The sequence below is a fragment of the Saimiri boliviensis genome, chromosome 20, assembly GCF_048565385.1.
Source record: "Saimiri boliviensis isolate mSaiBol1 chromosome 20, mSaiBol1.pri, whole genome shotgun sequence".
In the NCBI taxonomy this organism is placed as follows: Eukaryota; Metazoa; Chordata; class Mammalia; order Primates; family Cebidae; genus Saimiri; species Saimiri boliviensis.
Genome location: NC_133468.1, coordinates 11,496,993 through 11,509,372, shown reverse-complemented (window position 1 = coordinate 11,509,372; position 12,380 = coordinate 11,496,993). Strand labels below are relative to the sequence as shown.

At 49.7% G+C, this 12,380-nt stretch overlaps 1 protein-coding gene across 3 annotated transcripts in view; it reads right to left on the bottom strand.

The window, feature by feature from the left end:
- The window catches only part of STK10 (serine/threonine kinase 10), a 136,981-nt gene that overhangs the window by 60,966 nt on the left and 63,635 nt on the right, over positions 1-12,380 (bottom strand). For all 3 annotated transcript variants that reach the window (XR_012515266.1, XM_039460497.2, XM_039460498.2), the window contains exon 3: positions 8,207-8,255. Coding sequence is in view for 2 of the 3 variants with exons in the window: in XM_039460497.2 (XP_039316431.1) it covers positions 8,207-8,255 (49 nt within the window). In the remaining variant the exon portion in view is untranslated. The remainder of the gene's footprint in view (positions 1-8,206; positions 8,256-12,380) is intronic.

Below are 12,380 nucleotides of genomic sequence, written 5' to 3'. Positions count from 1 at the left end.
GCTTGGCACAGGCAGGCAGAGGGGACATGGAAATGCGAGTGACACTTGGAGCAGAGTGGGGTGTAGGCATGTGGGATGTCAGAACCGGCAGGAACCCCTTCTAGCTGGGGGAATCAGGAGGCTGCCCAGAGGAAAGGACATTTGGGCTGTGTCTTAACGGAAGAGAATAGGCGGGGCGAGGGCACTCTAGGTCAAGGAGCCAGCAGAGGCAATGGCTGGCATGAGCTGGTGTTTAAAAAATGTCCACTGGGGAGACCCTCTCTTGAGAAGAGTGACCCACTTTCTCAGCATGAAGAAGCTTTTCTTCTCTTTCTTCTTTTTTTGCCTATTAATCTTTCCACTGGCTATTGGTGGTGGCACCAGGGGATGCGGAAGGGAAAGGCCAGAGAGACCGGAGGGCTGGTCGCTAAGAGCCTTTTGTGTGCCAGTCAGTGGGGAGACACAAGTGCCCACGTGCACGCGCTGCAGACAGCTTGATGTCTGCCTAGAGATGGCCGGGGCCCTTCTTCCCTGAGGTCCGCAAGTTGAATAAGTCTGAGCAGGCCGGGAGCAGGAAGGTGAGGAGCAGGAAGAATATTCCTGGAGAGGGGAACAGACTTGTGTGGTGGAAGGGGGCAGATGAAGCCAAAGTGACTCAAGGTCAGAGGTCAACGGGCCTTGACTCTGCAGGACTTTTGGGCCACACCGTGGAGGCTGCATTTGATTTGAAATGCAGTGGGCAGTCCACGAGAGGTTCTGAGTGGGGCAGACAGTCTGATTTTTGCATTAAAAAAATTCCCATGGCTGAGAGCAGCTTAGTGCCCTCTACTCAAGAGGCCAAGATAGGAGAATCACTTGAGGCCAGGAGTTCAAGGCTGGCCTGGGCAACATAGCGAGACTCAGCTATGCTTGTAACATTTATTATGTTATAAATGAAACAAAATAAACAAACAAATAATTCCCTCTAGTGCAGCAAAGAGCTTGCTGGGCAGCAGGGGCAGGGGCTCAGCTGGAGGTCATCACAGTCCCAAAAGCAGCCAAGGCAGAGAGGGAGAAAAGCTGCTCAATGGATGGATTAGGGAGGTGGAGCCGACAGAATGTGGAGGCAGCGGAGGAAGGGAGTGAAAGATTCCATGGTGACAGCTTTGTGCTCCGCATCCCACAAGACTGTTCTGATTCAGTCAATGTTGCTACCCAAGACCCCTGTGACCAGGGGAGCCACCTCCCTTGGCCTGCCAGGTTCTCAAGTCGTCGGCTTCTAAGCCTGGTCACCCAAAGGGACACTGCTCCGAGTCCTCCCTCTGCCTACAGCACTGCAGTGTCCAGCTCACCCACTGGTGCCTGGACAGGAATCCACAAGGTTCAGCTCGCCCTGCCAAGTCCTTAGGAGTGGCAAAATAGACATGCCAGACAGGAATGCAGGTGCCAACTACCCTGCCCTGGGAAGCCAGGCCCCAGACCAGGGCTCCTGGACCAGAGACCTCTCTCTCTAGAGCCTGCAAGCTGCTCCCTGTCCCTGTGGCCTCATCCTTAACCTCTGTGCCTCCAGCCAGGGGCCAGGATCAGAGCCTGCATGGGCTTCAGGAGCACACAGACCAAGCCTCTACCAGGTGCTGCCTCTCACTAGTTGTGTGATTACTGGCAAGTCACCTAAGTGCTCTGGCCCTTCATCTCCTGGTCTGTGAAATGGGATGATTATAACTGACATAGGCAGGGCTCCAGCCCTGAGCCACCATGCGTGGCCTGATACACTTTTTAAAGTCAGGACTGGGGAGCCACCTCCCTTTAAAGTCAGGATTGAGTTGGGCATGGTGGCTTATGCCTGTAATCCCAGCACTTTGGGAGGCTAAGGCGGGCATATCATGAGGTCAGGAGTTTGAGACCAGCCTGGCCAATATGGTGAAACCCCGTCTCTACTAATAATACAAAAATTAGCTGGGCATAGTGGCACACACCTGTGGCCCAGCTACTCAGGAGGCTGAGGCAGAAGAATTGCTTGAACCTGGGAGGCAGAGGTTGCAGTGAGCCCTGGGAGACAGAGCGAGACTCCATTTCAATAAATAAATAAATTAAATAAAGTCAGGATTATTGAAGTATAATTTACATATAGAAAAAATTCACCTATTTAAGATATACGGTTCTTTGAATTTTGACAAACATATTCAGTCAAGTAACCCCCATCACAGTTTAGATACAAAATTCATCCATCATCCTCCAAGATTCCCGTGGCCTTTGTAGTAAACTCTTACCCCCGTTCCCAGTCCCTATGTAATTACTAATTTGATTTCTGTCCCTATAGTGTTGCATTTTTCTAGACTGTCATATAGTTGGAATCATACAATATGCAGCCTTTTGAGTCCAATACATTTTTAGGAATGACTTTTAATTACACAGCAATGCATGAATACTTCTCCTTATTAAAAACAAACTACAACACTGCAAATGAATCTAAGTCTTCTTTGACATCACATCCAATTCTAGCCTCCCATCCTTTCCACGATAAAAGGGTGGAGACCTAAGATGTTTAATAGGCAGCATGGCATGGCCGATCACATGCATTTCAATCAGAACAGGCACTGGGTGTTAAACTAGAATGGTTCCATGGTGACACACCACATAAGCATTTTCTCCATCTCACAAAAGGGCCAGTCCTGTGCCCCAAAGCCTCCAAAAAGAGAAACCTGGGCTGGGCGCGGTGGCTCAAGCCTGTAATCCCAGCACTTTGGGAGGCCGAGGCAGGTGGATCACGAGGTCAAGAGATAGAGACCATCCTGGCCAACATGGTGAAACCCTGTCTCTACTAAAAATACAAAAAATTAGCTGGGCATGGTGGCACGTGCCTGTAATCCCAGCTACTCAGGAGGCTGAGGCAGGAGAATTGCCTGAACCCAGGAGGCGGAGGTTGCGGTGAGCCGAGATCGTGCCATTGCACTCCAGCCTGGGTAACAAGAGCGAAACTCCGTCTCAAAAAAAAAAAAAAGACAAACCTGGACTGGACCTCAGGGAATGGACCCCTGTACCCCAAGTCCAGGCTGGTAATGCCCCCCAGCCATGCAGGGCAAAGGGGAGATGGATGGAGGAGCAGAAAGCCCCTCTAAGCCAGGCAGGCATCTGCAGGAAAGTCAACCCTAAACAGAGAGCTGCAGCTAGGACCTGGCTCTGAACTTGTTGGCTGCCACTATTTCAGCTTCTCTTCTCCAATTATGATTTCCAAAATGTTCCTTTAACTGCTGCCACCAACAGGGGGAAAGCTGCCTAGGGCTAGAGCAGTCAGGGCCAGAGGAGAACTGAGACGGGAGCAGGGCAGGGTGTGCCTGCTGGCTTAGCTGTAGTCTCGGTCACGCCCCAGCTGTGAATGAGGTCGAGGGCACAGTACACTTCAGTGCCTTTTCTATCTCTGATATTCCCCTCCAGCTAAGCTCATTAAGTTAAGCTGCATACCAGGGGACACAGAGGCTGCTAGCTGGCTTCCATTTCCCCCTTCTTTTTTAGTATCAGAACATATGGCTACCCAGCTAGAAAACCACATTCCCCAGCCTCCGTTCCAGCTGTGTGTGATATGCTACAGCTAATGAGACATATAGCAAAGTGTCAGGTACAGTTTTTCTGAAGTCTCTTTTAAAAAGAGTCTTCACTGGCCGGGCGCGGTGGCTCAAGCCTGTAATCCCAGCACTTTGGGAGGCCGAGGCGGGTGGATCACGAAGTTGAGAGATCGAGACCATCCTGGTCAACATGGTGAAACCCCGTCTCTACTAAAAATACAAAAAAATTAGCTGGGCATGGTGGCGTGTGCCTGTAATCCCAGCTACTCGGGAGGCTGAGGCAGGAGAATTGCCTGAACCCAGGAGGCGGAGGTTGTGGTGAGCCGAGATCGCGCCATTGCACTCCAGCCTGGGCAACAAGAGCGAAACTCCGTCTCAAAAAAAAAAAAAAAAAAAAAAGAGTCTTCACTGTGGGGTAGGGGTGGGTGGTTATTCTACCCTCTTGTCTTCCATCCTGCTGCTTGGAATTCAGATGTGATGTCTGGAGCTGCCACACCATCTTGTCATCAAGGGCAGAAAACCAGCATGAGAATGGGGCTAACACAGAGGGCAGTGGGGCCAAGCGTTGGATAAAGAAATCAAGACTTTACTGTAACTCTTCATTTATTTTTTATTTTATTTTTTGAGACAAGGTCTCACTCTGTCACCCAGGCTAGAGTGTACTGGCATGATTTTGGCTCACTGCAACCTCTGCTTCCTGAGCTCAAGTGATCCTCCAGCTTCAGTGTCCTGAGTAGCTGGGATTACAAGTGTAAACCACTAAGCCCAGCTAATTTTTGTATTTTTTGTAGAGTCGGCATTTTGCTATGTTGTCCAGGCTAGTCTCGAACTCCTGAGCTCAAAGTGATCCACCTGCCTCGGCCTCCCAAAGTGCTGGGATGACAGGCATGAGCCACTGCACTCCACCCCTTATCATAACTCTTTAAAACTCCTAGAACAAGCTGTGCCTGAAGCTAGCCATCCTTTAAGTCTTCAGTTCTTTGTGCAAATAAATTCTACCTCCTACATCCCCCACCTAAAAAAGTCTGAGTATTTTGGCTCCTTATAACCTAAAGTCTCAATTCATACCAGACTATCTCTTTTATACTATTGGATTCTAACCCCCAAAATGGTCATCTTCAAAGGCAGTGTCTGCTGAGAGAAGGCACACCCAAGAGCCATATAACACGTGCCACGTATCCTTCTCGCTACTGTCATTTACCTGCCTGGGAACTCGGTGGGGTGGTAAGTGGCCCTGAAACGAAGGCTTATGGGTCCTGCCTTTCCACGGCCTGGGATAGGATGGACTACTGTGAATCTGACACATTCCTGAGATGGGTTTGGATCACAATCCTAAAAGACACAGTCTCAAATACCATAATCCCAAATGTTAAAATCCCCAAAGATCAAAATCCCTAAAGTCTAAAATCGTAAAACTCTCAATCACAGCATAGTGGTATCCGGTTAGGCCAACTCTTACGAACAGTCTCTGTGCAACTGCCCATCATCTATCCCTGTAATATACTTGTTCATATGGTAAATTTGAAAAAACTAAATGGTCTTTAGTTTATATATATATATTCCCCACCCTCACCCCTTTTTTTTTTTTTTTTGAGATGGAGGCTCACTCTCTCACCCAGGCTGGAGTGCAGTGGCGCCATCTTGGCTCACTGCAACCTCCAGCTTCTGGGTTCAAGCGATTCTCCTGCCTCAGCCTCCTGAGTAGCTGGGACTACAGACATGCACCATCACACCTGGCTAATTTTTGTATTTTGAGTAGAGACGGGGTTTCACCATGTTAGCCTGGCTGGTCTTGAACTCCTGACCTCAAGTGATTCACCTGCCTCAGCCTCCCAAAGTGCTGGGATTACAGGTGTGAGCCACTGCACACAGCCTTTTCCCCACTATTTTAAACAGTCAGCATTACTTTCTGCAATTCACTATGCTACGTATTTCATCCTCACATCATTTTCAATACCGGAGGTATAAATGGTATAGAGATTTAGAGAGAGTTCTAATTCCTTTTATGAAAAATAGACTTTCTCAAGATCCCAGCTCTTTGGGCATCTGCATAGGCCCTAGTGACCCACTGAGGGTTTTAATCGATCTCATGAAAAGGCTTAGGCAGTTCATTACAAGATTTCAGACAACAGCTATAAAGCTGTATGCACAGGCTGGATGTGGTGGCTCACGTCTGTAATCCAAGCACTTTGGAGGCCAAGGCGGGTGGATCACCTGAGGCCGGGAGTTCAAGACCAGCCTGACCAACATGGTGAAACCCCGTCTTTAAAAAAATGAATAAATAAAATAAAATAAAAATAAATAAAGCTGTGTGCACACAATCACCAATCCGGGTGATATGCATTTATACATTTCCCTTTTTGACCTCTTTATGAGTACAAGTCATCTGCTCATAATTTTTTTTTTTTTTTTTCTGGAGACAGAGTTTCACTGTGTCACCCAGGCTGGAGTGCAGTGGTGTTATCTTGGCTCACTGCAATCTCTGCCTCCTGGGTTCAAGTGATTCTCCTGCCTCAGCCTCCCAAGTAGCTAGGATTACAGGCATCTGCCACCACGCCCAATTAATTTTGGTATATTTAGTAGAGATGGGGTTTCACCATGTTAGCCAGGCTGGTCTCGAACTCCTGACCTTGGGTGATTGCCTACCTCAGCCTCCCAAAGTGCTGGGATTACAGGTGTGAGCTACCGCATCCGGCTGATCTGCTCATAATTGTTATACCTGTGCAACCACCCTGGGTATAACTGAGGGTTTCTGCTTGCAAAAATATGTACGTTATTATTGCCTATTTGACTGTGTAAAGTAGACTATGAGGTGTTGTCGTGTTTTTATATTTCTCAAATCTCTCTTTAAAATAATATAAAGATTCAAAAAACTTTTTTTTAGAATTATATTTTTGAGACTGTGATCTTTCAGGATTGTACTTGACAGGAGTTTAGACTTTTGGCATTTTGTTCTTTTGGGATTTCAACATTCAGGATTATGGCATTCAAGGTTGTTTCAGTATTATGATTGTCTCTGTCCTGAAATAGACTCAGGGAAAATACCTTGAATGGTGTGACATTATACTGAGTGCTTCTCCTCTTCTGGGCCATCCCAGAATCCTGGACATGTCTCTCAACCTTCCAAGCCTCTCCTCGGCCTCTCTGAGCTCACTACCCTGCAGGGTGGCAAGAGCTGGGGATGCTACGGGATAGGCCCTGGTGAGGAGTGGGTCACCCAGACCTGGGTTCACAGCTCTCCTGTGTGAACTGGGTGAGCCCCTTAACCATTCAAGTGTCAGCTCAATCAAAAATAAAAGTGATGCTCGACTGTATCCTAGCACTTTGGGAGGCCTAAGAGGGTGGATCACCTGAGGTCAGGAGTTTGAGACCAGCCTGGCCAACATGGTAAAACCCCGTCTCTACTAACTAGCTGGGCGGGGTGTCAGGTACCTGTAACCCCAGCTACTCGGGCAGGAGGCTGAGGCAGAAGAATTGCCCAGGTGGAGGAGGTTGCAGTGAGCCAAGATCATGCCACTGCACTCCAGCCTGGGTAACCGAGCAAGACTTCATCTCAAAAATAAAAAAATAAAACTGGGGCCGGGCGCGGTGGCTCAAGCCTGTAATCCCAGCACTTTGGGAGGCCGAGGCGGGTGGATCACAAGGTCAAGAGATCAAGACCATCCTGGTCAACATGGTGAAACCCCGTCTCTACTAAAAATACTAAAAATTAGCTGGGCATGGCGGTGCGTGCCTGTAATCCCAGCTACTCAGGAGGCTGAGGCAGGAGAATTGCCTGAACCCAGGAGGCGGAGGTTGCGGTGAGCCGAGACCGTGCCATTGCACTCCAGCCTGGGCAACAAGAGCGAAACTCCGTCTCAAAAAAAAAAATAAAAAAACAAAAACAAAAAACTGATACTCTTCCTGATTTTACACCTGAGGATCAGAGGAGGATCACATATGTGAACATGGCTACTGTACTCTCTGGCATATAGTAACTATTCACAAAAGAATGGCCACTACTAACATTTCACTGTAGTCATTATCACCGCTATGCTGAAGCTTGCCCAGGACACAGACCTGACACTGTCCCCACTGAGCATTTACTAAATGTGTGGGTCTCCCCACTTGTCAAAGACCTTCCTCTGGTATCTTGGTTTCACCTTCTTAGAGTGCTGTGCTGTGGGGTCCCTCAAAGAAGGCATCACACCCATCTTATGGTCAAGAGGCCACAAGAGGGAGAGTGGCCAGTTTAAGTGGCCACACATGGCTTTTGGGACAGGGAGTGCTGGTCTTCCAGCGAATGTCCTGTATTCTCTTCAAGAACCCAACCCCCTGCTCTCGACTAAAAATAGAAAAATAAGCCATTCGTGGTGGCGTATGCCTGTAATCCCAGGCTGCTTGGGAGGCTGAGGCAGGAAAATCGCTTGAACCCAGGAGGCGGAGGTTGCAGTGAGTGACCTGAGATCACACCACTGCACTCCAGCCTGGGCAACAGAGCAAGACTCTGTCTCAGAAAAAGAGAAAAAAAAAAAAAAAAGAACCCAAACCCTGCTCCCAAAAACAGACAAAGCAGAGAGGTGCTCAGAGGCCGTGGGGACTGACAGAGTAGGAGAGTGGAAGACCCAGTCCTAGACAGAGCTGTTCAGCAGTTAGACTTAGGACGCCAACCAGTCGTCTGTTCCCGGCAATTAAGTAAGACTCACCCAGCATGATAGCATCCACGGCTCCCCCTGGACAGAACTCAATCATGATCTGCAGAAAACACAGGGCAAAGTCACAATGAGTGGGGCTGCCCAGCCCTCGAGACCGGAAACCCCCAGGTCCCAGCCAGGCAGGGCCCACCAGCGTCCAATGTCTGGGTGCCCCTGCTCCCTGGCCCTCCTCCTCCTGCCTTGGAAGCCCCCCTCCCCCAATGGGCCTCACCCTCACCGGAGGCTCTGACACCCAGAGGAGCTGCTTGGGGGGCTTCATTTTCTGAAGAAGGAAAATCAAGTTGCTAAGACCCGAAGCTTCAGCAAACAGCCCCTTCAGCCAAGCATATGCCCTGCCTCCTTGCTCCCGCCTATGCCCTGGTGCCCACCAGCCAGCTACTCTGTTTCCTAAGCTCCACAGCCAAGAACCTCTGGATGCCTTCCCCACGGCCAAGCTGCCCGAGTCCTCCCAGAATCCCGGCACCCATCTCAGGCTCCTTTCATCTTCCAGTGCCCTGGAACTTGCTGGCTTAGAATATCAGGGCCTCTAAGATCAGCTCAGATGGAGAAACTGAGGCCAAGAAAGGGGATGTAGCTGACCAAGGCCACGCAGTTTGTTCCCGGACTGGGAAGCAGGGCTCCAAACCCGCAGGTCATCCATTCACTCATCACACACCTACTTGACACTGACCGACTGCAGGCCCTGGGACAACAGCCAGGTCCAGGCCCTCAAGGGGCTCCCAGCCTAGTGGAGGGGCGGAAAGGACAATTACAGTAAAAAACTCTTCCTGCCCTGGTTCCCTCCCATTCTCACTCTTTCTGGCCCACTTTGGGCTCTTCAAATAGATGCTTTTTCTTTCTTTCTTTCTTTCTTTCTTTTTTTGAGATGGAGTCTCGCTCGTCACCCAGGCTGGAGTGCAAGGGCATGATCTTGGCTCCACCTCTCGGGTTCAAGCTGTTCTCCTGCCTCAGCCTCCCAAGTAGCTGGGATTAAAGGTGCCTGCCACCACACCTGGTTAATTTTTGTGTTTTTGTAGAGACAGGGTTTCACCATGTTAGCCAGGCTGGTCTCGAACTCCTGACCTCAGGTGATCTGCCTGCCTTGGCCTCCCAAAGTGCTGGGATTACAGGCATGAACCATCATGTCCAGCCTCTTTTTTCTTTTTCTTTTTTTTTCTTTAATTGAGACAGAGTCTTACTCTGTCACCAGGCTGGAGTGCAGTGGCATGATCTAGACTCCCTGCAACCTCTGCCTTCCAGGTTCAAGCAATTCTCCTGCCTCAGCCTCCCAAGTAGCTGGGATTACAGGTGTACACTCCCATGCCCGGCTAATTTTTTTTGTATTTTTAGTAGAGAGGGGTTTCACCATGTTGTTCAGGCTGGTCTTGAACTCTTGACCACGTGATCCACCTGTCTCAGCCTCCCAAAGTGCTGGGATTACAGGCATTAGCCACTGCGCCCGGCCTCTTTAAATGTTGTTTTTTTTTTTTTTTTTTTTTTTTTTTTTTGAGATGGAGTCTTGCTCTGTCACCTGGGCTGGGGTGCAATGGAACCATCTCAGCTCACTGCAAATTCCGCCTTCCAGGTTCAAGTGATTCTCCTGCCTCAGCCTCCCAAGTAGGTGGGATTACAGGCACCCACCATCATGCCCAGCTAATTTTTTGTATTTTTGGTAAAGATGGGGTTTCACCATTTTGGCCAGGCTGGTCTCGAGCTCCTGACCTCAGGTGATCCACCCTCCTGGGCCTCCCAAAGTGCTGGGATTACAGGCGTGAGCCGTCATGCCTAGCCTCTTTTTTCTCAAAGTAGAGCTACAGGTGGTTGAGGAAGGGGGATGGCATCACAAACTTCAGGACAGGCAAAATCACCTCTTAGCTTCCGGCTCCTGGTTCCTACGTATTGTGAAGTCCCTTCAACCCAGCTCGGCAGAAGCCCTGGGGCAGTCAAGAAGACCCACACTCTCTCTAAACAGGAAGGAAACCCTCAGCCATGGCCCAGCTGGACCTGGGACAGCTCTCCAGCCAGAGGAGGGTGGAGCAGCCTCAGGAATTTGATGAGGCCTCCAGCAATGTAAATATGACCCTGAGGTCCTGAGGGTCCTCTGAGGATGTGGTGATGCGTGGCTTTGGAGCCAGCCACAGCTGGGCCCAAGACCTAGATCCACCGCTCACTGGTGTGGCCTTGGATAGGTCACTTCAATCCTCTGAGCCTGTGTCCTCAGCTGTAAAACAGGGCTGCTGATGCAGTTGCTCTGAACTAGGACCCCACCGCTGGGCTGCACGAGAGGGTACACCAGACTGGGATGCAAAACCCCAGCAGATAAACCAGGGAAGTGAACATGGGCCAGGGATACGAGAGGTACTACGTTCCAAGGATAGCAAGGCATTCCAGGTCCTGCCAGGCTTGCCACATGCTGTGGAAGGCTGCGTGCCATGGCAGAGAGCTGTGGAAGGCGGCACAGCCCACTTCACATCACTGCCTGCTGAGGAGGAAGGAGGCTTGCTGGGTCACTCCAGTCCTCCCTGGTCATCAACATCGGGCCTGACCTCAGCTTCCCCAAGACTTCTCTCTAGCACTACAGTGACCTAACACCCTTGAATAAAAGTCATCAGAAATGGATCCCTGAATGCTGATCCAGAACACCAAGGAAGAGGTACTTCCTTCATCCACTGATTCATTCATTCATTCATCCATTCATTTGTTCACTCTTAACCAACCACCATCCAATCAGCTTGTTGCCACGGGCGAGGGAACAGACAGAGGTGACCTGGAAACGGGCAATGACCTTTTGAAGCACAGCCTCTCATTCTGCCTGCAGTTAATTCCCAGCTGCACAAAAGAGGAAGAAAAATTCTACTCACTGCGAGAAAAAAAACAAGCCACAAGAGGTGATGATGGAAAAGAAGCCAAACTCAGTCACCATGCAAGGCCACTTACTAGCTGAGCAACCTGTGAGCTGGGGGTGATGCACCCTAACCCTCATGGGAATGCTCAGCTCATCCAGGCCTTGCCAGGTGCCTGGCCCCTGGTTAGGACTCAGTTATGTGAGCTGTCACTATGATTCTTTCCTTGAGTTCATGCGTGTGTTTTTCTCATTTGTCTCTATTTGGGTTTTTTAAGGCTCTGTGAAAGCCACCCTCTCCCCTCTCCCCCAGAAATGTTCCTGTGCAATTCTATTGAATCCTCACACATCCTCAAGTTCTGTCACCAAACCCTGGTTGGGAATCCCTGCTTAGCCTCTCTCATACCTACTATCTGTATGGCCTGGACAACTGCCGAGCCTCTCTGTAAAATGGGCTAAGATTACGTGTCTGTATGATTTACCGTAAGAAACAGATGAGGTGGTACTTATAAAGACCTGATCCTAGGCCAGGGACAGTGACTCACTCCTGTAATCCCAGCATTTTGGGAGGCTGAGGCAGAGAGATCACCTGCGATGAGGAGTTCGAGATCAGCCTGGCCAACATGATGAAACTCCGTCTCTACTAAAAATACAAAAAGTAGCCAGGTGTGGTGGTGGGTGCCAGTAATCCCAGCTACTCAGGAGACTGAGGCAGGAGAATCACTCCCAGGAGGCAGGGGTGGCAGTGAGCCGAGATCATGCCACTGCACTCTAGCTTGGGTGAGAGAGCGAGACTCTGTCACACACACACACATACACACACACACACACACACACCCAGTCCTAATACACCGTGGATATTTAACAATGTCAGGGGCTGGGCGCGGTGGCTCACGCCTGTAATCCCAGCACTTTGGGAGGCCGAGGCGGGTGGATCACGAGGTCAAGAGATTGAGACCATCCTGGTCAACATGGTGAAACCCCGTCTCTACTAAAAATACAAAAAATTAGCTGGGCATGGTGGCACGTGCCTGTAATCCCAGCTACTCAGGAGGTTGAGGCAGGAGAATTGCCTGAACCCAGGAGGCGGAGATTGCGGTGAGCCAAGATCGCGCCATTGCATTCCAGCCTGGGTAACAAGAGCGAAACTCCATCTCAAACAAAACAAAACAAAACAAAACAGTGTCAGACACTTCCCCCTTCTCTAACAAAGTGCAAACAAAAAGGAAAAGGTTGTAAACTTGGGCTTGAGTCCTGGTATGCCACTTAATTGGCTGTGTGACCCTGGATAAGTCAATCTCCCTGAGCCTCCATTTTCTCATCTGTAAAATGGCATAACTTCTT